Below are 25,914 nucleotides of genomic sequence, written 5' to 3' on the forward strand. Positions count from 1 at the left end.
TTGAGTAAAATTCATCATATCATTTAAATATAAGTTATTAGTGTTGATGCAGATGTCACACCTATATGGATGTAGAAGGATCACAGAGTGGTAGATGCTCCAGACCTGCTTGTCCTGTTTGATATTTTGTTCTAAGTCTTTCTGATCGCTTAACAGCACACGGATGAGGGGGTGTGACTGACTTTAAGGTTTTAAAATGCTCATTTTGAGCTATTTTAGAAGGCTTTTTTCATGTCAAGAGATCCTTCTGCTGGGTTTATTTTCCTTCTGTGTGCACAGTCAGTGTTTTACAACCTTTAGCACACTCGCTTTTAGTCTTCCTTTATGTGTCGACAGTGAGAGTGTGATCCAGCTCGCTATGTGAAGACCAATTCACATAGTGTGTGTGTGTGTGTGTGTGTGTGTGTGTGTGTGTGTGTGTGTGCGTGCGTTTAAGTAAAGGAAACTCAAGCTGACAGTTTGCCACCAGCCTTGCACCTGCACACAGCTAGGTGTTGATCTCAGATGGGGGGGGGGAGGGGTGAGGGAAAGGAAGAGGGGAGGACAGGCAGAGGGAGAACGAGAGGAAGGAATCCGACACAAGGTGCTGGGCGTGGATGAGGTGAGAGGTGAGGAGAGGAGGAGTGGCACTCTGTGAGGTGGCGTGGCTGTGACATGTAATTCCGGTTTATATTGTGTGTGTGTGTGTGTGTGTGTGTGTGTGTGTGTGTGTGTGTGTGTGTGTGTGTGTGTGTGTGTGTGTGTGTGTGTGTGTGTGTGTGTGTGTGTGTGTGTGTGTGTGTGTGTGTGTGTGTGTGTGTGTGTGTGTGTGTGTGTGTGTGTGTGTGTGTGTGTGTGTGTGTGTGTGTGTGTGTGTGTGTGTGTGTGTGTGTGTGTGTGTGTGTGTGTGTGTGTGTGTGTGTGTGTGTGTGTGTGTGTGTGTGTGTGTGTGTGTGTGTGTGTGTGTGTGTGTGTGTGTGTGTGTGTGTGTGTGTGTGTGTGTGTGTGTGTGTGCGCGCGCGTGTGCCCCGAGTGGAAGGGAAAATGTGCAGCTGTGTGACAGGCTGGATGGGAGAGCCAATTTGGAAATGGCGTTACCGCGTGACGCTTCACTTTGTGTCTGGCACACACATCAACAACCCTCTGCTTCAGGAATGGAGGAGCTGATGCTACCGTAACCTGGTGGGGAATTTAATTATTGGTAAATAGACAAAAAAGGGTAGTGATACAGAGAAAATATATGTGTGTTTAACTTCTGTTCCATCCTTTAGCATTTGTATGAGATGCACAGAACTAGAAAATCAGAGCTCCTAAAGTAGTATAAAGACCAAAAAAGTCTGCGTTGTGGAGTCGATGGTCGGATCAAACAAACTTTCACTCAGGAGTCCGCTATTTGTGTACCGTGTGAAACTTCACTCTACCTTACTTCATGTAGCTGGCGTGCTTACGATAAATAACTTGCATAACAAGCATGTTTATTTGTTCGTGACAAACTACTTATTTTTACTCATAAAACAACCTGTTCATAAGCCGAATAACCAAGTAAACCTGAAGCTTATTTTGCAAAGACACTGTGTGCGTGTAACGAGCAGAAACGGACATGCCGTCCCTGAAACGTCCAAAACTGACACTAGAGGGGTAGCTAGAGCGCGTTGCACTGTCTGTTGCTATAATGATGACAGTGCTGTACATGCAGGAAATAATGTGTTGCTACAAACACTATCATAAGATTCCTGCTCTACATTCATTGGCTGTTGTTAACCTTTTGGCAGCGGTGGTGAGTTGGACGCTGACTGCAGAGCAGGGAAACTTAGACAAGCTCTCTGGAGGGAGACTCAACAGTATGTCAGGCAACTCCATGACACTGTCAGCGTAACACACTGCTGGGTAGCCTGAATTATTGAAGTCCATAGCATTGATAATTTAATACAGTAGATCTGCTTTGACAGCGGATGGCTTAAGCAAATAGAGAAAGAGAAGAAACAGGACTTTGCAATTGGTATGACACAAGGGGAAAAAAATAAAGTTTCTTGTCTATATACGCAGTATGTGTGTAGTTTTATATCCCACCCTACAGTGATGTACTGCACTGCATGACCTAGTTGAGATCCTGGTAGCAGAAGGGAAAGTGAGCGATAAAGAGACGGACAGATGGTAGAGGGTTAATTGAAGCTGACATGTGTCCAGTGCTTGCGTGTCCCTAGATGACACATGGCTCTTGCCCATATGCTGGTGTTGCCTTGTTCACTCCCTTTCCTCAACCACCACCACCACCACCACTATCTGATTTTCACACCGCGAAAAAAGAAGATCTCCAAAAGCATCACGAATTGCTGTGTCTGTTATGTTGTCAACGTCGGCCTTGAGACGTGTCTCTTCTACTAAACCATTTGCATCTGCAACTGTCACCACTGCACCAGCAACGCTTGCTTCCGATCTGGGACCTCACCTGTTATCTGGGTCTCTGATGACGTCCTCCCATCACCAGAGGTTAGCCAGACCAGGTGATCACCCTCGACAGAGGGGTGGATGTCTTTTAATCGGGCTTCACCGCAGCCCCAATCAATTCATGACAATGTTCCATAAAACTCAGTCATAAACAATGCATGACGATGCTTGCCGGGTGGAGGGACTTGAGAAAAGCCATAAAAAAGTTGTGTCCCCGGGACCCATAATACTTTATTGCGGTCTTGCTTGTGCGGACATCCGTGCAACTCACTTTAATAGAATGTATCTATTTTAATTAAAGTAACAAAAAGGTGACATAAATATGGACTTGTTTTCCATACTTGTCTTTTCTAGTGCACCATCATCATCTTCTCTCATGACATTGTCTCTGATCTCTGTTCAGTCGTCAAGTGTTGTGGGTGAAATGTTCAAAGTTGTAACAGTTCAGCTCCACACCTTCTTGTTTTCATTAGATCTGTTTGTCTATTAACTCTCTTGTCCTTTCAGACCCGGTCATTCACACCTGATCATCCTTCATTCCCTTCACCTGGTTCTCTCGCCCATCTCACCTGCAGCCCATTCCCTCATTAGTCACTCACTACTTAGGTTCCCTCACTTGTCCTCTGCCAGATTGTCTTGTGTTTTGAGACCAAGTTCTCCAGCGTTCCATAGTCTGTGTCCCTGTTTCTGTCTGTTCTGTTCCTGCCGTTACTCCAGTAAAGGATTATTATTTGCTTACTCTGTTTTGTCCATTGTGCTTGGGTCCCTGGTCTTCGATCCGTGACACAAAGTAACACATTAGTGAGATTACATAACTTCTCCTTGCAGCGCAGTGGTTGATACTTTAGGCCCCACATAATGTCTTTGTTATTTTTTTTATGTTTTACCATTGAGATCACATTCATTATGACTGGCTGACTGTGTCACTCTGTCTCTCTGGTTGTCGAGAATGTGTCCCAGCAGGCTTGCCGTAGACTGGCAGAGTGTTGATCTGAGTGTCAGTGGGACTGGGGGTCTCCTTTCCCAGCCCTCCTCTCCGCCACCAGCTGACAGACAAGGTCAGGGACTCATCCCGCCTGTCTCTCTCAGCTCCTGACAGCCTTTCCTTGGGGAGACAAACCCCGGACAACCCTGCTCTGCTCGGCACGCACCATCACCAATTAATATTGTATCACTGTTTTCTAATCTGCTCCTTCAGGGCCTTTTTGATCAGACCTCTCTTCCCTGCGTCTCGTCCTCCCACAGCCTCCTTCGATGCCAGGGAGAGGACCCTCATAAAGAAAATCAAAAATAGGCTGCATTACATTTGTAACTTGTTTTGTTGTAATTGGTTATTTTAATGTTTTTTTTTTTTTTTGCAAGACTCCTAACAATGTTTTAAATGAAACAAAACTAAAGTCCTTTAGGGTTAAGAAAATCCCTGTTAATGCTTAGAGTGGCTTTGTCATTATTCTTTGTGCAAAGTGAATTTATTTTAATTGGATATGAAGGGTAGCTGGTACTGCACTTCAGTTTTAAGTTAATTTCAACAGTACTAGCAGCATGACTCTAGGGATGGCAATGGCTGTCCACCACTTTGAACCCCTGATTTATCGTTACCATGAGGTTCACGTTTGTGGTTTTGAGGGAAATATCTCAACAAATATTGATTGGATTGCCATGAAATCTGGTGCAGTCATTAATGCCTCCTTCAGGATGAATTGTAATAACTTTGTTGATGTTAGCATTGTGATTGGGAGTAGGTTAGTATGCTGAAATAGTATTGTGCTTAAGTATAGCCTAACAATTGCTATTTATTTTTCTAGATAAGGAATATTACAATAAATTGTGTCTGCCATTTATTGTAAGGAGTAAACCCCCCCCCCCCCCAGGGGGTCCATCTCAAAATAAATGGTACTATCATCTCTAGGACTACAATTTTTTTAAACATTAATGAATGCTTCACAAAACATGTTCTCAATTAGAGAGCGAAATTATTTTATTGATGCGTCACGATGTGGACATGTTTTGTCATTTTGATGTCCTGTGTTAGTTTGGGAGTTGGGAACATGACTTACCACTATAGGACTGAGATTAGAAGCACATTGCCATTTGTTTCGGGTGTGTACCTCCATTCTTCAAACTCTGAACTACTTGCAGTGAGAGACATAACACCTCCTGCGACCTCAGTGGATGACTTATCTTCCTACCTTGGGGACTGAGTGATGTGCTTGTGGCTCCGAGAATAGCTACAGTGCTGTCCGTCTGGGTTGGGGTCGGGAGCAGCTTGGGTGGTGAAGTGTATTTGTCTGAATCACACAGCTCCTGGCTCACACATTTGACTCTTCTTCTAAAACACACACACACACACACATATAGAGTCTGCCGACGTACAAACACTTATGCTACCGCTCAGTATAGCATGATGGAGGAGCGTGGGGGCCATATGTCACATCTTGACTGCTAAAGAACTCACCTGGCCTCTCCTCAGCACTGATGGATTTAGGCTGGCCCTGCAGGGTTGCCATAAGCACACACATTCACACACAGATTGTACTCTGGATGACTTGTTCTTAGGTCTGTTTCTTCAAAAACATCAGTTTAGAGGGTGTGAGGGAGAGGGAAAGAACAGGAATGTCAACCAGCAGATATTAGGAACCAACCAATCAACCAGCAGATATAGGTTGTCTCTCTGACGTTAACTGCTGGATGGCTCAACATTTTCTTTAGCTCAATAACTCCAAATCAGAAGTCATATTATTCAGTTCCTAAAACACCAGTCTCATCAAGAGTCAACTTGGTCCCCTGGCTGCTTATTTAAAACCTGTTGCCAGAAATGTGGGTGTAATGTTTGACTCACAATTAAATTTTTAATCACAGATCAAAAGAAGTGTCCAGTCCTGCTTCTTTCAATTAAGAATAATCTAAAAAATCAAACCCATACTGTCACGCTCAGATCTGGAGAAAGTCATTCATGCACTCATTTTCTCTCAACTCGACTACTGCAACTCCCTCCTTTCCGGCATAAATCAAAAATCCATCTCCCGCCTCCAACTAGTCCAGAATGCAGCAGCTCGGCTTCTGACTGGTTCTAACAGACGGCATCACATTACTTCAGTCATGCCTCTCTCCACTGGCTCCCTGTTCGTTTTAGAATTGATTTTAAGATTTTGCTGATCACTTTTAAAGCACGCCTGGGTCCGGCCCCAAGCTACATCGTTGAAATGTTAGCCCCATATGAGCCAGCTCGCAGCCTTAGATCCTCCGGTGGGGCCCTTCTGGCCGTTCCAAAGTCAAGGCTTAAATCAAAGGGTGACCGTGCTTTTGCCATCAGAGCCCCTCGACTTTGGAACGACCTACCTGAGGGGATAAGACTAGCAGAATCAGTAGCTTCTTTTAAATCACTTCTTAAAACCCATTTTTATAGAACTGCTTTTAAGTTTATGTCGTCCTTTTATGCAGTTTCCCCTATTTTAGTTTGTCTGTTCTGCTTTATTTTGTATTTGTAATTTTCTTTTCCTCTATTGTGTTCATTGCCTCATGTATTTTCTGAAATGTTTACTTGTATTGATGTTATGTTTTTACCTTGCTTATATGTAGAGCACTTTGTAAACTCTGTTTTTAAATAAATGTATTATTATTATTATCATATTGCTACTCACATCCTGCCCTCCTGCTCGTTGTCTTGGCTTCGTCACGTGAAAAAGATTCAAAGAGTGTGATTTTCAGCTGAGGAGCTATGTGGCTGATTTTATTCAGAAAGCTGACTTCCAGACAGCCGTGTGTGTGTGTGCGTGTGCTTGCGTGCGTGCGGTGTGTGTGTCCCGCAGATCGCTAATCTCTCTGAAGTCCTGTTTGTTCTCCAGGTTTGCCCCTACTACAAACATTTCCCTGATCAAAGCTGTTGAAAAGGCCTGCCACTTCAAACAAAGTATACACACACACACATACACACTAACGCACATATACAGATACACACATATTCATCCATTCCAACACGGCTCTACGGCCGGCATGTTGTCATGGCAACCACATTAATCCAAACCAACCAGCGTGCAGTTGTTGTATCAGGCGAGGCCAATCAAGAGTGGGAGGAGAAAGAGACAAACAGGAGTCATGAGCTCAATTACCATTTCAATGTAGAAGTTTATTCACAGTGTCGATCCACATATGTTTATGTATGTGTAGATGCGATGAATGCTATAATGTAGCTATCCTAAAGTGTAAATGTTAGTATTCATTCTATTTGTATAATTAAGAGATGAGACTTTCTGGTTTCATTTACATTCCCATGATGTCTCCTCCCACTCTCAAGGTCCCCTATATCTGTATTTCTTTTTTCTTTATAGCAGTTATACAACAATCCTAAAAAAAACTTTCTTCTTTTAGATATTCCAGAAGTCATTTAATATCCAGAGATAAGCAGTGATGCTATCTGAGACATTTGATGTCAGCTTTATCAGAGAGCTGTATTAACCAGCAGGTGTGCTGCATTAAAATCCTTTCAAGTTAACTTACAGAGAGATTATGGAGATGGATAACTTCTACACTTTTTACCTTTTTTAATCAAAGAAATAAAAATACGTCAAAAACCTTTTTATTTACCTTTACTTTTTCATTTGCAGAAGCAACAGTATCAACTTGTGCTAGAATGTATAATTTGCCTTCAATATGAATTAACTTCATTTTTGAATCAGAAATGATTTTTTTATTGTACAATCATGCTGTTTTTATTATTCTTTTGTCAATTGTTTCCTGTAGCTTGGATTCTCATGTTAATGGTGCAAGCTTTTTGCACAAAATCTGAATATAAGTAATGTTCAATAGATATCTACACATCTCTACAAGTATCGTATCACTCTTGGACTTGGATAATTTAAGACATATGGTAATGGTAAATGAACTGGTTTTGTGCTTTTCTAGTCTTCCAACCTCCTAAAGTGCTTTAACAATTCATACACTGATGGCAGGGGCTACCATATCAGATACATAGCTGATATTTGCTAAATGTCATTTGTGTGTAGCCCAGTAGCTCTCGTAAAATGCAGAAATATCAATAAGTTTAAGGTCATTTTAAAACATTGTTGCCATAACACAGTTCACAGTGGGTGTGCTGACACGTTTAGTTTTAAATACTCAAACATTACATTCACATAATTAAAATACATTTTCCTCAAAAGTTTGTTTACATTATGTGTTCGAGAAAAGATTTGTGTCTGATATACCATTATGAGGTTTTAAATATTAAAATACTGTTCATCAGCTTCACTAATCCAATATTTGTTGGGCTTATGTCATGATACCCAAATATGACACCGTCATAACCATGACATCACACCTTATTAATGACTTTTTATTAAGATGTCATTAAAGGTTTTAACGCCAGTCTGACGACAGGGATTACAGCACCAAGGTGATTTACGGCGTGATGGACAGATAACTATTGTTGCTAAAGTAACTGCTAACTGCTGCTAATTGTAGCTGACAGCAGCTAGTTAGCTTAGTTAGCTTAGTTAGCCGTGCGGCCTGTGTTCCTATTCACTGACCTGCAGGCAATATTTTGTCATGTTTGCTGTATTTGTTTTTATAATTGAAATGTGGTTGTCATATAGTATATAATTGTATATATTGTAATAGGGTTGGTCCCACAATGAGTAAACCGTTATTCAAACACCCTTATCTTAGTTTATCTTCGAGCTGGCACCACCAGGCAACCTAGCTTGGCCCCTCTTCAGTTCCTGTAGCTGTAACAATAGACAATAATTCCTCTGGACTACACACTGTTTGAAACAGCGCTGCTGAGTGCATGTCACGTAGTCTTTTTCTGATGTAAGAGCAGTCCAGCCAGCTACGGAGAACAGAGTGCATCTCCTGAAATGGGACACACAATGGGAGAAGATGAACACTCGACTGCTCCTGGGAGCAAACCGAAGCAACAGAACTCTATTCACTGTTCTCGACTTTGTGCGTGTGTGTGTGTAGGTGTGTGTGACAAGGGACTTTCAACGTTTTTGAAAGGAATTGTTCAACATTTTGGGAAATGCTGTTATTCACTTTCAATACCACTTTCATCACTCCTGTATGCCTGGAGCCGAAAGGTGAATTTAGTATGAGGACTGGAAACAGGGGGAAGCAGCACAAGTAAAAAAAAAAAAAAAAAAAAAAAAAAGACCAGCATCTCTAAAGTTCACAAACAAACACGTTAGATCTTGTTTGTTTATTCAGTACACAAACAGAAATATGACATTTGCAATTTTACAGGCAAAACACAGTCCAGTGCACAACAGCGCGGTGCTGCTTGACTACATAACGGAGCTAACATCGGGACAGCAGAAAGTCTCTACATCTTCCGTCGCAAACTGAAAACACATCTTTTTCGACTATACCTTGAATAGGGAAGGTAGCGCCGTAGTAGCACTTTGGTAGCACTTAAATGTCTCTTACTGATAGCACTTTGTAGTTTAACTTTATTGAAGAAATTGTACTTGCTTGATTCTTGTTGTTCTGAGTTTGAACTCATGGTTTAAAGCTAACAGCCATTAGTATTGGCGAAGGTAAATTGTCATGTTATCAAGAAATTGGAATAAATACAGTTGTTTGACGCAGATGTTTTCACAGCAAGAAATTATGACTTGTATGGTTTCCTGACACCAGGTCTAAACAGAATATAATACATAATACAAATTAGCTTTTTGCTTTGAACAAATCAAATATTTTAATGTAAAGACAATACTTTATTTCCAAAGCATTTGAATTGTGTTTTTTATTTAAATAAGCACTATCGATGAAAATAACAAAGTAAAAAGAGAACATTTAGAATTCGTGACGGTTTTCACTGAATTTGGAGCCGTGGACATTTCATTAAAACATAAATTTATCTGGATCCTTAATTACCAGCTCAAAACAAAAAAGATCGGTATCAACGGATATGGCTCATTGACGAGTGACAATTGTTATCGGGGGAATAAACATGATCAAGGCATCTTTAGTGTTTGCATATTTTTTATACCGGTAGTAGGATCTTGCAGCAAAACAAAAAGCTTTATCCAGGATATGTTTGTATTATAATTCAAATCAAAAGAATAAAAGCTGAAACTTGAAATAATTACTATTGCTCAGTCAAGTTGTGCTTGTGTAATCAGGGAAAGACACTTTAATCAAAAGGTGTTTGTCTCTTTATATTTTGGGTGTTAATAGAGACACAGGGCTTATTACCACATTGTCTTTGTTATTTTGTTATTGTTTTTGGTGTGTCCCAGTGGCCTGTTGATTTGAGCGGAGCACTAAGTGGTTGTTAATGGCACAAACAAGACTGTGGTTTAAAATAGCAGACTGCCCATTAGGCTGGTATTAACAAGGTAATGGCCTGTTACTAAACTGCTGAATGACATTGCCGCTGAGCTGATGCCCGCAATGCACACATGACCACAAACGCAACACACACACACACACACACCGTGCACAGTTAGTTCTTCCATGCAGAAATATATACGTGTACAGCATGGTGAGCAGAGTTGCACACTGATATACAGTATAAGTTTCAGTTGCCGCAGAGATGTGAGGAGAAAAAAAAGAGACGAGAGATGAGAAAATAAGTCGAATGGAACAGAATAGAAAGAAACAACAATTGAGTGAAAGACATAGCTGGGAGGTGTGACGTTGTAATTAAAGCTGATGTGCACTATGGTTGTTTACCTCAGCCTGCACTGTATTGTTGTGGCTCAGAAATTATTGATAAGGAGAAAGAGACAGAGTAATAAAGAAGGACACATTATTTATGTCTGCTCTGCTTGTACAGATGGGCTTCATTTACAGCTTCTAAATGAAAACTGTGTCCTCTTTGTCCAGGCAGTAGTTCATGTACTGTACGTGGAGCGCTTTTTCCTTCAGGATGTTGCATTTTTCCAAATACACACACACACACACACAGGCAAACACACTCCTACACTGTGGTGTGGCAATAGGGCAGCACAGTTGGGGGTGTATCCCTGGGAAATCATTTCTCCCTCTTCTTTCTTCCTATTTGTAACTCGTCCTTTCAAGCAAGGCAGCCCTTAAAGTTCAGTGGCACATTCTTCAAAAAAGGCTATTACTGGCTGCTTCTGATTCTGTATCATGCCGCGCACAGACCAGCAATCCCTCCTTTTTATGTTCCTCTCCTCCTGTCATCATTTTCTGAAGGCAAGAGAGGAGAAGTCAGGGTTTCAGAAACGCCTGTGACCAATGCCTTGAAACACTGAGCAGTCCCCGCCTCCGACTTAGCGCCAGACGTCCGTATCATATCGCTAAAAGGGCCTATTGCTTTTGATACTTGACAGAGCTCCCTCTTTGTCTTTCTCTCAGTGAATCTCTGTCTCGCCCTCTGTGCCAACTGTCTATCACACTCGTTCTCTACAGTTACAGGGCTCTATAAAACAGTGTGTTAGAGATATGGGCATGCTTCTGAAAGGCATGAAGAAAAGCTTGAAGTTGTTGTTGACCCTGACAACGAATAAAGGCTCACACACACACACACACACACACAAAATACAGCGGTCAAAAGACTGAATTTCTCAACCTTTCCCTAGCTGAAACGACATTAAAAACCACAAGTAAAAATGTAATTTGTTTTTCAAAATATATTTTTAGAATTCATTATACAAATGTATTTCTCTCAAAAATCCTCCCATGACTTTGTCTATCAAGGCCGAGTTGACAAACTGACACACTGAAGAACATAACGGTTAATTTAACCTTGGTTGTTCCAACCTTTAATTCAGTGAATGGCAGCAAGGCTCCCTGGTGGTAATTAAACATTGATGTCTTAATATGGTTCACCTTCAGTAGCATATTGATAAACACACAGCATTTAGATTTGTTTTCCATGCCCCAGGCTATTAGTTGTACTTAGATATTAAAGTGCTGCTTAATACCCACTGTAATTCCTGTTTTTACTGACCTCCAGTGGTTTGATTGCTCACCTTGCTGCAGTGACGGAGAAATGTACTCCAGGGTGTGTCAGCACGCTGTGACATCACTGTTGGGTGTGGTTACAGCTGCAACAAAGATTCAATATCATGTTGGTATTTTTAGAACTGTATAAAATAGTGTAGTCATCATTTAGGTCAACCTATTCAATAGGAGTTGCACATGTGCAGTACTGACCACCAAATGGCGCCGCCAATCATATCGTTCATATATCACGCTTAGTAGCTTTTCAAGACATCTGGCTATTGACAGTCACAAGTAACAAGGTGCTTTGCTGTGTGTGTGTGTGTGTGTGTGTGTGTGTGTGTGTGTGTGTGTGTGTGTGTGTGTGTGTGTGTGTGTGTGTGTGTGTGTGTGTGTGTGTGTGTGTGTGTGTGAGTGAGTGAGTGTGTGTGTTTGGGCTATACAAAATAATCAATTGAATTGTGGGAGAGAGAGAGAGAGGGGAGAGAGTGTGTTATTGGTTACTTTTATATTGTTATGCTTCTGTGCATTGATAGCATTTATTCTCCTTTGGCACTTTGTGATGTTCTTGATTCTAATACGTGACCAAAAATAAGAGTGAAACAATGAACATTGCTATTTTTTGTTTTTTACTACATTCTTTTGCATAAGTTTAAAATGAGTAATTACCAAAAGCAAAACAACAAAAAAAGGCTGGTGAAAATGTGTGGCCCATCTATTTCCTGGTTTTAAAATATGTCCCAATTGAATTTGTAATTGAAGGGCCCTGGTTTAGATCATTATTGTCATGGTTTATCCACTTAACTACTCATCTGTGACCCGAACAGGACCTGAGCTCACAGTGGTAGTCGACTGCTCCCTGGTCACCGATGGCCAAAGGCCCGCCTCTCACCTGCACCTCTCATTAACATAATTAGAAAGCCCCTGACTTCAGGCTTGAATGCTGATGGCCGGCTGATGGCCGGCTGACACCTTGTTGAGGACAGATCGCCTCCCCTTCTCCCTCTGCCACTCCCATCGTCTGTGACCTCCACTGTCATCACGGCTGCCCTTGAGGAGCAGAAATCTCTCTATTTCACAGGGACCAGCCATAAGGGGGCTTGATTGCAGCAAATTGATCCATAATCACACAGCGCTCAGAGCTTTTTATCCTGCCGCCTCTTCATCTCCACTTTAGAGGCCCGCCGTTGGCGTATTTACATGCTGTCATCTCAAGGGTTTCCTCTGCTCAAGCCCTTCTCTGTCTCTTTTCTCTTTATTTCTCTGCACACCCTTCATCCCCTTTATGACTCTCCCAATTTTCTTTTCTCTCTATCTATCCCCTTTGTGTCTGGATGTGATGCCAATCTGAGTGTCTCAACACGGCCATTGTAATCCTCTCCCAAAGCCTGCTCTGTCTCTCCCTCACACACACACACACACACACACACACGCACACACACACACACACACGCACACACACACACACACACACACACACACGCACACACACACACACACACACACACACACACACACCTCTGACCACCACATCTCTGCTTTTGATTGCTCTCTTCAGCTACGCACACATCCTACTGTAGATGGCTTCGATGGCCAAGGGGTCAGGGAGGAATTGAAGGAGGGAGGCGGGTACAGAGATGAGTGGAGATGACGGGGCGGAGGTGTAGAGAGATGCTCCAGAGGTTAAGGTGACTTAACCCAACAGATACCCCAGAGGGGTGTCACCCGTTGTGCCTCTCTATCCTCTCATTTGTCTATTTCTCTTCTGTCCATCTGTCCTATTTCTCTTGTTTTATTAGCATAACTATAATTATAATGGAAGTACATATAAGTACTTTGTTTCCACTGCAGGTTGTAGAAAATGTGCACTGTAAGTACAATAATTCCTGATGGATGAAAAAAACAACAGATAGCAACATTTGTATGCATACTGTGTGCAGCTACAATACCAGGGCTGTTGCTTATGAGGAACATTGTATTTTTACCTTTTGAGGGTTTTAATGTCCACATTTCCTGGGGTTGCTTACATACAAAAATGTAAAAGATAAACAATAACTAACTTATAAATGGTGGATATGTAATAGGCAGGTTTGGGTACTTTCATACTCTATACCTTTTTAGTTTTAATACTTTTAGGTCAACACAAATTGTAGTATTCGGTATTTCTATACCAGATTTTTTGTTCATTATGTTAAGGTACAAAAAAGTTGAATGTATAGTCACTATACATTACATTACATTACATTACATGTCATTTAGCTGACGCTTTTATCCAAAGCGACTTACAATAAGTGCTACATTACATCAAACCTATTATTGTTGTGGTGAAAACCAAAGAAGAAAAGAGATTTTGAAGGAGCTCAGTAAAGTTTTATGTGTTGTTCTGTTGATCTTTGTTCACTTTTTACCTCTGTGTCATGGCCTGTCGTTCTGTCTTCCCCTCGCTGTCCTCTGTCTTTGTATCAATCATGGCCTGAGTCTCCGTCCTTCCACTGTCTGCGTAAACATCCTCTCCTCTGTAGCTTTCCTTCTTTGTCAGTCCAAAGAAATCACCATGGTCCCATGTTATGACGATTAGCGATGTTGGACTCTCCATCTCTCTCTCTCTCTCTCTCTCTCTCCCCCGCCCCCTCATCCCTCCTCACCCCTCCTCACCTCACAGTTTAGCTGTGCTATGTGTGGTGTGTGAAGTGACAGGGAATGCTTTATGAATGTGTGAGGAGGCCTTGGCAATTCCACTGCCTCCCCACAAAAAGATGAGCTGAATAAAATCTGAGCCACGGGCTCTCCAGCACCTACGGACACAAACACACACACACACACACACACACATGCACACACACTGATGTTTAAGGCAGGGACCTGGGCATATCCTGGGCAAAAAAATATAAAATAGCATCATAAAACTCGTATCACTTTGGATTCTTCCGCACTCCAGCGCACAGGCCCCCATCCCTCTCACGTCTTTCTTTTTCTTCTTTCTTTATTCCTCTCTCTCTCTCTCTCTCTCTCTTTCACTGTTTGTCCTTGAGGTGGCGGAGGGTGGTGTCAACGGGTGGAGCGGAGGTGGGTGTGAAGAGGTGCATGGCTTTGATGCTTGTTGGGGCTCAGTCAGCTGGGCAGTGCACGGCGCTGCATCTCGTCCCAAGGCTCTGTATAAATTCAACGGCAGTGATAATTTACAGCTCACGCCCATCCTCGATATGACGCACTGAGCAGGATGCCAAGCGTGTCTTGTTGCCATCTCGCCAAAGTGAGGCTAATTTATTACAGTGTAAAACCCACAGAGCAGAGAGAGGGGGAGAGGCCTTGGTTTGAGACTTGTGGTATAATGTGTTATAAAGCTGTGGCATAGTGTGACATTGTTTTTTATCGTATCACTGGGTACTGTGGTAGCAGAATGTCGCAGTGCATCCTGGAGCAGATTTTCTCTCCCCATAGTGTGTCATGGAGATTAGATATTCTATATTTCATCTGGTTTAATATAAAAACCTATGCTATTTAGTGTCCAATAAGATCACTGTATTGTTACAGTTTAATGCCAGTCTTTGACCCTCAGCCTTCCACGTCTTAAAGTTTGGACACTGATGGAATATATATATTTTTCTTTAAAGAAGCAAAATCTGCCTCTCACTCCTTGAATCAAATTTACTTTTAAAGTGGGTAAATATATGCCACGATGCCCCCAATAAGGTCTTGACAGGGCTTCCCTTTGTACCTGCTGCAGAAGAATGATGAAGACGATCTCAGTTAATTACATCACGTCACAACTTATGAAATTGAACCCGAAGTTTCCTGAGACTTGCTTGTCACAGAAAGAGCTGACCAGCACAGTCATGACGACCTTCATAATCCATTAGATTTATGTTGTTTTTCACAGGCACTTTTCTTCCCTCCAGTAATTTACATATTTATCAGAGCTGATCGTAGTTTGACATCCTTACATTTTTTTGCTCCGAGTCTCGGCGAGCTGCGAGAGAATGAGCAGTAATGTGCCGTACAGTGCAGTGCGTGACTTTGGCCGGTGAGGAATATGCTGAGGGAGCACTTTGGTTTGGGAGTGTGGGCATAAATTTAGCCGCTGCCACTTTCACTCACTCATTGTCACGTACGTCTGCCCCCATCCTCTTACTGTGGCCCTCTCTCACTCGGTTTCTCCTCTTCCCAATTCTTATACTTTTTATATATGTGTGTCGTGTTCCCCTAGCTGCGGTGACAGGAGGACTGTGGTGGTGTGAAAGTCAAAGAGGTTTATAATTTGATGTTGTCACAGCATGGCAGAAATGAAGAATTAAAGTCACATCAATTGCTTGGATGCCCAAGATATACAAACGTTATCAGTAGAATGTTAAAATAATAAAAAGATACTAACATCTTGTTTACAAGCTTGTGTGTCTGCTCGAGTTGTGTAATATGGACACAAAAAGAGAGCGAAGATAAACAAGTGTATTGTAAACATGGCGTGGCCATATTTCAGTGGTAAGTGTACCATCTTCTTGTGCACAATATTTAACAATCTGTTCACCGAGCCCTGTTGAATTTCCACATAGGAACCGTTCTTCCATTTGCACAAACAAATACACACTTATTAAATGTTGGCTCTGCCATAATGTTTGTTCATCTGTGCTAAAACTGTTTGCTGATTGATTGATTGATTGATTGATGGCAAATTATTCCGCAACTTTTAATTGATTAATTGTTCTGGTCATTTATTAAGCAACTAAGTTGATTATGCTGATTCCAGTTTGCTGCTTTTTGTTCTGTTCTATATCAATGTAGAACATATAATATATGGGTTTCGGACTGTTAGTTGAACTGAACAAAAACATGAGCTCTGGGAAATTATGCTGAGTATTTTTAATAATTCTATACACTAAATAATGAATATACTAATCAAAAATATAATGAATGATTAAAATATTCATTAGTTGCACCTCTAATGTACACATGCAGAATAATGCATACACAATCATTCTAACATAATTAATGAGGTAAAATGACAAATGAAGATGATGAATTGAACTCTAATGTTTCTGATTATGAATTCCATGTCAGTGATGTCGGTTTGACATTCAGCTCAGCATGGAAGACATTGATTGTTGAAAACCCTGTTCTTCCCTAAAACTACGATTTCTAAGAACTGCGTGCAAAGGCAGAAAAGGAGTTCCAGCAAAGAGTTAGATAATGTGTGTTTACTTCTCTGCCTTTCAGTCAAATCCCTTTGTTTTCTCTTTGACTTCTGTCTCGCGTTCTCTCTCTTCATCCGCATGTCAGCTGATCTCTACTGACACCTTGAGGTCAGGAGATGCTGCTGCAGCGCCAGGCTCAACCATAACTTGACCCCCGACCTTCATGTTATGTGTCACTCACACCCGAGCCATGATTTTCCCTTACAGACAGCCGAGCTACGGTTGTTGGTATGCTGCTGGTTCCCGCTGGGCGTCGGGGTGCCTGTGGAACGGTGGGACTTAATTTAGTGCTACGATGCTTGGCTGAGCACAGCCAGATACAGAAGGATGCAGAGATACAGACACATAAACACAACAACTACTCTGGGAGCATTTGTGAGAGCCCTGAGGAGACATAGTCTCACACACACACACACACACTGACACAACTATGTAGTATAAACAGGGAATCCATTGTAAGCTCCAGGAGCCTGCTGTAAGAGATTGTTTTGATGAAGCAGCGAGGGGCACACCAGCAATGAGACTAAATGTAGCATGGCCACGATGGTTGAATTCCCCGACAGTGACCTTGGCAGCTGCCTCTGGTTTGGCTCTCAACTTTCTGGGTTCTTGGTTTTACTGTAGGGAGAAAGGCTGTGTATGTGTCTGTCAATGTTTTTTTCTGTCTTTCGTGATTGCAGCTTTGTACTGTGTGTGTGTGTGTGTGTGTGTGTGTGTGTGTGTGTGTGTGTGTGTGTGTGTGTGTGTGTGTGTGTGTGTGTTCTTGTATCAGGAGCCGTTGTGGTGGCCTGGGGTCGAGGCCAAAGTAGAATTTCTAAGTGATGGAATTTCACAGCCACGAGCGCCCAGCGGCCGGCCGAACCACGAGCACTCACATTTACAACAAGCGGTCCGCCCCGCTCCACGGAGACTCCTGAATGGCAAAGCCATTTGTCTCTGTGAAGGGCAGAGGGAGAGAAAAGCGAAGTAAAATCAGAGGCAGGGTACTTAAATGGAACAACGCTTTTTTTGTTTGTTTACGACCCCTAACCACTCAAACTGACACACCAGAAGCACACACTGCTGTGAGGCTAAATTGGAATTAAGGAGAAGGAAAGGTGCATAGCCTGTTGCTAATTAGCATTTTCTTTGCTCAGCAGAAGCGGTTGGAGGAATCAATAAGATATTAAGTTTGTGTATAGTGATGAGGCACGCAATCACTTTCATCCATTAGCAACAGCAGATGAGAGGAAAAACTCTGGCCAAGAAAACAGCAAATATGTGACCTCTGTGGTTTTCAACTTGGCTGGGAATGCTTGTTTTTATGTTATTCAATCTGTCTATTGTACAGTATTTGAAGAATGTGAGCAAGAATGATCCTCAACATATCTACGGTAATATAAGAGGTTAACATAACCTGGTACAATTGTGTTTAATTTGACTTTTGGATAAGTATGTTGAAAGGTTCATGGAGCATTATTTATGCAAAAATCCACAATGACTGAAAGTCTCCATGGTTCATCTCATCTGTTCAACTGATTAAAAGAGCATCGGGGGGAGAGAATGTCTCATAAGGAAGTCTTCAGCCAGACTTGAAGACTCCAACCAAAGGAGACCTCTATCAGGTCACACCTGTTGCTGGCTGATCCCGACCTCTAAATGTATAATTCACCATGCCCAGTTGAATATTATGTGCCCTGTGTTGGTTTGATGTTTGATTCATGTGTTTCTGGCAAAAAAAATGGACGGCCAGGTCAGTGTGTGTTCTCACCCAGCTTCTCACACTGGACTATAAAGGGCTACATATGATATCTTGGATATTATGATAATCATCTTATTTAAAACTGAGAAGTTTGAGAATTGCTGTCTACACGTCTAGAAGTTTGTGCATTAACAACAACACGTCTCTCTCCCTTTGTCTTTACACCTTTACCCTTCCTCCCTCTCTCTCTCTCCTCCCTCCCCCAGCAGAACATCTGAGTCCAGAGAGGGAGAAGAAGCTGGTCTTTCTTACAGCTCGTGTTCACCCTGGAGAGTCTCCTGCCTCCTTTATTTGTCAAGGTAAAGTTTTAATGTTCAACGTCATTAAAAAGTAGGAATGCATTGTTTATTTACATAATCAAAAGTCTGTGTTATATTCAACATATTTACTGTATTTAGGAACACTCTCTTGTTATTGTTTTCTATTGAGAGACTTGTGAAGTCGAAAGAGACTAAAGTTACATTTATGGACCATCTCAGATGGGACACAAAATAACGCTACAAAAAAATATACACTTTAAAGATGAACTAAAGATGTAATATTCATGTTCCTAAACAAAAGAAATGAAACAGAATAGAAACCTCAAATATATAAACAACCCATGTATGTTGGGCTGTTATTACTTTGTATTGTCCACGTTGTATCGTCAATGTGCAAAGTGATTGAACTAAAAAACAGACATTCCCTAACTGCCGGGGGGACAATTGCATCCTGTGGACTGATTACAAAGCGAATGATTGTTTTAACCGTAACCCAAGCTAAGGTTAGCCAGCTAGCTGTAGCTTAGTCGTTGGTTGCTTCGTAATTAGCTGATGAAGTAATTTACCAACAGCAAGCTAGTTAGTATCATGGTAGCATTTCATATAGTACGGTTATGTTAAATATATAATATGATAGCCATGTAATCTCATGTCACTCTTTTGGCTGATGCCCAGGATGCTTGCTTGTGCCTACAGGAGCAAGAGGATGCTAAGTGCAGTTCACTCTGGCCACCAGCGTCAATAAAAACAAAGATTTTTGTCAGATTCTGTAGATACTTTTCCTCCAGATTAAAGGAGCACGCCAGCAAATTAGCATGACGCGTTCATGTAGCTGGGTGACGTGCCAGTGACATCATAAACATTATGTTCAAAGCAGTGCAGAAGAGGCAGAGCTATTTCGATTGTTATTATTATGGATCCTACATAATGCAACTCAATGGCAATAATAATTGCCCTCATATCTAAAAGTGCATGATTCAGTTTTCAATACAGGTTTTCAGTTATCATTTGGACAGATTTCTGGAGACATCATCAGGGCAGTTTTCACCAAACTTTGGAAAGCTCCCTCCAGAGCCACAAGTCTCTCTCAGTACTTCCCATTTCCCATGCTTAATAAACAGAGCATCAACACTGAACACAAGGAGCCTCATAAACATATAATTTAAACGTAAACAATAATGACATTACTCTTGTTAATGTGTTATTAAGACATATGCTGCACAACTAAACCGTAGCTGTCTGGGTGTTACAGGAATAGATACAAGAACCTGGGCCCTCTATATTATATCTGAGGAAATACAATCTGAGGATATCGTACAGTTGCTTTGTCTCAAAACTAATAAAACAGTTTGAAAACTGAGAACCTTTGGGAAATTGTCTCCTTGTGCAGAACAACAGTTTTAGCAGGATTTAATGACTTTTAGCTCCCTTTCTCCTGCTCATGCTGAAGTGAGTGGGCAGGTTGGCTCCTTCTGGGTCCCACTTCCTTGTTTATAGGGAGCCGGTCGGAAAGGGGGAGGACTGCTGTGATAAAGGGACGGAGGGCACGGCCTTACCTTTAGCAGTGATCCCTACCCACTACTTTGAGTCAGTGAGGCAGACTATGGAAGGTCCATTAACGGTAACGAGGTGTAGAGTTGGCGTTTGTGAGGAAGGGTCTGATACAGCGAGGTCTGTCTGTCTGTCTGTCTGTCTGTCTATCTATCTATCTATCTATCTATCTATCTATCTATCTATCTATCTATCTATCTATCTATCTATCTATCTATCTATCTATCTATCTATCTATCTAATCTACCTACAGTATCAGTTTGTGTGTGAGTGTATTTCAGTGTGTGTGTGTGTGTGTGTGTGTGTGTGTGTGTGTGTGTGCATCATCCTGAATCAGATGAGTTGGTTTCTAGCCCGCTGTGTGCTGTCTGTTTTTCCAGCGCCGTCAGCTCCATTCCATTTGTATCGATTTGGGCTTGACGTCTCCTATTCCTCCCCCGATTCTGACGATGCCCCCTCGCTGTCCTTCCTTCTCCTTTTGTTTCTCAAAACTCAATTAACTGCCGCAGCCCGTCTTCGGTCTTCTTTTCAAGTCTATTTTCCTCTATGTGGGTGTGTGGATTTATGTATGTGTGTTTGATAGGTGTGATCGACTTCCTGGTAAGCCAGCATCCCGTGGCTCAGATCCTAAGAGATCATGTGATCTTCAAGATCGTCCCCATGCTAAATCCTGATGGAGTCTACCTGGGCAACTACAGGTACACAAACATATTTTAATTCTTCATTTGGATGCATCTCTTTGTCGCCTTCAATTCACACATTACATTGTTTTAAACCCTACGTGTGATTATATTCTCTTAACTCTATCTTTATGGAGCTTAATGAATTCATATAGCTCACAGCAGTGCATTTGTTAGAAGATAGTATTTAGCTGTAGGGCTGTTCTCTCTGCCAGTATCCCTGTCCATCCTCTGTTTTTGACACTATTGCTGCTGCTCTGTGGGCATCCTCCTCCTCTCCTCTATTTCCCTCTCTTCTCTTTCCCTTCTTCATAATTGCCTTTTATTTAATAGGCTCAGCCCCAGGAATACTAATGCACACTGAGATAAGCATCGGCAGCCTGCTCCCAGTGTGTGTGTGTGTGTGTGTGTGTGTGTGTGTGTGTGTGTGTGTGTGTGTGTGTGTGTGTGTGTGTGTGTGTGTGTGTGTGTGAGTGCCATCTAGTGGTGGGGGCTTGTTGCTGCCTCCAAAAATATTTGTAGGTAATATTGGTGACTGCACAAAGGCTATTTTCATTAGCTTGCTTTCACATAAAATGGTGATGAGCAGTGTATTGACAGAGTGTAAGTAGTGATAGTGCTCACCTCACCAATCACACCATGCTCATGTATACACATGCCTGCATCTCTTTCTCACACATTAAGACACACGCTCACACACGCACACACACACACACACACACGCTCACACACGCACACACACACACACACGCTCACACACACACACACACACACACACACACACAGGCACACAGCTACCACACAGCCTTCCCTGTAGGATACAGTGCAGAGACGACTGAAATGGATACACACAGAGCAAAGGATCAATGTCAGTTAACCTGCGATGAGTATTTTGTTCCTGGCTGGCTGCTCTACAGTACGAGTAACTCCTATACGATTACCAACTGCTTAAATGTTGAAGATGCACATGACGACAAATAGGTCAACCCAGTGGGCATCTTTACATGCAAGCATTCTATTATGGCAATATAAGTTGCTAGTAACTCTATATGGTACCTGTTTACATCAATACATTATATTCACCATTCCATATGCCAAAGAACACCTAAAAGATCACAGTGGGAATTGTATTGTGTTATTACACAACTCGTTTCACTAAGCTGGCAGTGTAAGCCTGTTAAACTGGACTGGACCAACACTAAATGTTCATAGAGATCAGGAGGAATGAAAAAGATATTGTCAGGGGTAACATAAAAGTTAATGTGAAGGAACACAAGTAGTAGTAAGTAGTCATGAAGAAAAAATTCCCACCTTGACCTTTTGGCGGCTCCCTGTTGTATATTTTTTACTTAAAAGTGCCCTGTAAAAACAATTGTGAAGAAACAAAGCGTTAAAATGTGCAGTTTCTCCATAAAATGCATTATGTGTATTCTTCAGGCATAAAAAAAGGTATCCTCAGTACAATGCCAGGATGTAATGTGTCACAATGTATATATGCAAATTGCCTTTGGGTGACTCTATCACTCTATAACTTATCATTCATAAGTCTGTGATCTTGATACACCACTCTAGAGTAAACTACACAGTGTCTGAATGAGGAGGCACTGATTTTGGGATATTTACATTCACATTTGTGTTCTAGCTGTCGTCTTCTTCCTTGCATTTGTTGGTGTATTTATTTGCTTATTACTGCCACCAACAGTCGATCAGTGAAATAGTGTAAAACTATTGTCTGGATATGTTTGCGTGCACAAGATACAAACGAAAGCCACTCATAGAAACTTTGCTCCTAGTGCTCGTAGTGCTAGGGTACCTTTAATCATTTGCAATATATTCTATAAGGCGGACCTGACCACATTGTAGTTTTTTATTAAAGCTGTGTGCGCGTGTGTAAATATACAGGTGTTCTCTGATGGGTTTCGACCTGAATCGCCACTGGCAGGATCCCTCTCCATGGGCCCACCCCACACTGCACGCTGTCAAACAACTCATAGTGCAGATGAACCAAGACCCGGTGAGCGAGCACACACACACACACACACACACACACACACACACACACACACACACAAATGTCCTCCATACTGTGCTCAACATTCCTTCACCGTGGTAATGTCTGCTGGTCCCAAGAACAGTTTTCTGCCTCCCTGCTTGGTTCAGCATGTTCCTCCAATCTGTGCTCAGGGTTTGTGCACTGGGGAGCAGGGATCGGCAAGTCAGCACCTCTAGAATGTCAGCTTGGCTCTCCTGGCCATTCAAAACATATTACTGAAGCAAGTCTATGCTTTCAGACTCTGACTCTACTGTAACTTTTTCCTTCTACCGTTTTAGTCTTTCAGCCAGAGCAACGTGTCAGAGGCAGGCCAGGGATTTTTTTTCCCCTTTGTTCCTGATGTTAATTATAAGCAGAGCGGCAGGTTGGTGGGATTACTGAAGGTCAGCGTGTATCCTGGGAATACTCTGCCCTTTTGTACACTCCTCTAATCCTGATAAGAGAGGGAGCGGGCTGGGAAGGGATGCAGGGCAGGCCAGAGATGGGGTGAGGCGCGGGGCTGGCATCGGGCAGATTAACCTTTTCCCCCGGTGCTGACACACTGATCGATAGACTCTGTCATGGCAGGGTGATCCACTCATGGCTGTCATTCACACGCGCTCACACACGCAAACACACACATACTCATCCTGAGCAAACAGACACACACACACACACACACACACACATACAAACACTCACTCATCACACAACGAGAATACTGCAATGCACAGCAGGTATAGGTAGTTTTGTTTCTCAGATGCATACTATTACAATAAATTATAACAATCATTATATAGAGGAGTGGTTCCCAAGCTTAGGGTTGAGCCCCTCTTGAGGGTCGGGGGATGAATCTAAGAGGTCATGAGATGATTGGAAGGGTTGGAAAAAAACTAATAATAATTTGCAAACTTTTAACCAATCTTTGCTCTTTTCTTATGAATTATTGTTTAATTTTACCTCTTCAGGCCTCTAATACACCTTCAAATGAAGTGACAAGAGTTCATAAGTAGACTTGCTTCATAGTAAAAGGCCACAAGCAAAAATAGGTTGTAGACCACTGAGTCATTGTCTGTACACTGGCACATCTTCAGTCGGATACACATTGAATTAAAGGCAGATCTTTTATTTGCTGTAGCCTAATAAAAGTTACTTAATTGCTTGCCACCACAGTGACTTTGAGTTTGGCTGGGTACATGCAGCCTCCAGTCAACTCAGTATTGGGCCATATGTCTCCTAAGTCCACTCCTGCTGGTCAGATGCCTCCCTTTCCTTCTCCTTCACTGTTGATAACCATCCCACCAGCACTTGTAGCCCCCCTCCCCTCCTCCCCCCTCTGACGATTGCCTTTAGTCTTGCAGAGTTAATTTGGAGGCTTGGACAACATCTCCTCTTCTGTCTCTCTCTCGCCACAGCCAGTTAATCCCATCAGACACACCACTCATGTCTGGAGCTCCCAGATGCCAGTCTCAATGCCAACTCTGCAGCCAGGAGGCTGTGTGTTGCTGCCCTCCATTCATGCTCATCTCACACAGCGGGCATAGGGTCTAATGAGGCTACCAGGGTTGGAGGGCTCCGCTGGAGGACTCCATTAGCAGCAGACCAGCCGCAGCTACAGTGGCCCATTTACTAACCGTTAACTCAGTGTGGTCATTTGTTTAAGAACTAGGAGACTGAGAGGAAGCAGGAATGGGAGGTCATTAGCAATTTTCAGGAGATTTTAATTAGAGAAATTAGAGTAAGGGGATAGTAAACAAACACAGACACATGAACCAAACTCACAAAGACAAATACAGTAACCTTTACTTTATGATGTGGATGCATCTGAAATCGTATTGAGGTATCCACAAGCTTGTTAATATAGCTTTATTAGCAGCCCTGCTTTGTTATTGTAATGTTGTACAGGTAAATCGGTATGAGAGTAAACAATATGTCTCCATTCACAACATATGGCAATAATCCTTCTCTTGCAGAGAAATCTAAAAACAACAGAAATCTAAAAACACCACCAAGATTGTCGTTTTAGCTTTAATTTGTAAATGAAATGTGGTGGTAGACATGTACCTGTAGAGACTGTAATTAGGTTTCAATGCTTCCTTTTTTTACATTACATGTCACTTTTTATATGTACAGTATATGATACCTGATGAATTCTAGATGTATGGGCTAAATATGTATATGCTGGCATCATAAGTGGGGTGTTTAGTCTTTGTCAGTTATCTTTAGGTATGTTCTTAACTTGAGTAGATCCAACGCAGATTGTGAACGCAAATTGAATTCATTTTTTTGTGCCTTAATGTACATAATTCAAAGTCATATTGCCCTCCGTTGCACAAAAGAGCCCATTTAGTTTGAAACCCCATCAACCATCCTTGTGACAGACGCACTCGTCATTCCGAAGTGATTCTCCATCATTGTGAATTCAGCAGCCCTCTCCGGGAAAATAGCTTCCTTTTTCTGTTCAGGCAATGACTTCAATAACTGTCTGCGAGTTCCGAGACAAGTGCCATTTAAATCAAAGCTTGTTGCTGGAGCAATCTAAGTTGCTATTGATGGCTGGAAACCTTTTTTTTTCGACAAATATTTGTCTATAAATTCAACACTACATTGCAACAACACAAACATTTGCACTCACTAGTGTTTCTACAAACTCTGCCCTGAACAAGAAATTGTCTTTTTAAAATCAGTGACTTAAATCTCTATCAGCCAGCTCACTTGGAACGGTTTATGAATATATGAATTCAGCATATGTACAGTTACAGCTTGGCATCAGATGCATACATTTGTCAGTCTGCATAAGGAGAGATTGGAAATGATGATAACAAATATTCCCCCTACACAGGAAATTAAATCAAAGCCTACAGGTGGCTCATGGGGTAGAAGAGGAGCACACTGAGGGGCTAAACCGGCACAAATGAGACAAAAAGAAACCGTGTAATTCTCAAAACACCTGCAGAGGTTGAAATGCATCCCTAACGTCACTTTGCTGCGATACAAATAGCATGTTGGTGCTCCTCTGCTATTTGCACATGTTCAAATAATGAGCATCATTGCAAAAACAGTCCAATAGATAAAGATCAGCGCTAAGAGCTTTTTTTCTAAACTTTAAGAAGCAGTCAATGAG

The 25,914-nt window shown here is 42.0% G+C and overlaps 1 protein-coding gene across 1 annotated transcript in view; it reads left to right on the plus strand.

Annotated features, from left to right (window-relative positions):
* The window catches only part of agbl4 (ATP/GTP binding protein-like 4), a 236,494-nt gene that overhangs the window by 191,972 nt on the left and 18,608 nt on the right, over window positions 1–25,914 (plus strand). Inside the window, exons 7-9 of the mRNA XM_034530650.1 lie at window positions 18,477–18,566; window positions 20,662–20,776; window positions 22,661–22,772. Coding sequence (XP_034386541.1) covers window positions 18,477–18,566; window positions 20,662–20,776; window positions 22,661–22,772 — 317 coding nt within the window. The remainder of the gene's footprint in view (window positions 1–18,476; window positions 18,567–20,661; window positions 20,777–22,660; window positions 22,773–25,914) is intronic.

This window comes from Cyclopterus lumpus, chromosome 4 (genome assembly GCF_009769545.1).
Source record: "Cyclopterus lumpus isolate fCycLum1 chromosome 4, fCycLum1.pri, whole genome shotgun sequence".
NCBI classification, from domain to species: Eukaryota; Metazoa; Chordata; class Actinopteri; order Perciformes; family Cyclopteridae; genus Cyclopterus; species Cyclopterus lumpus.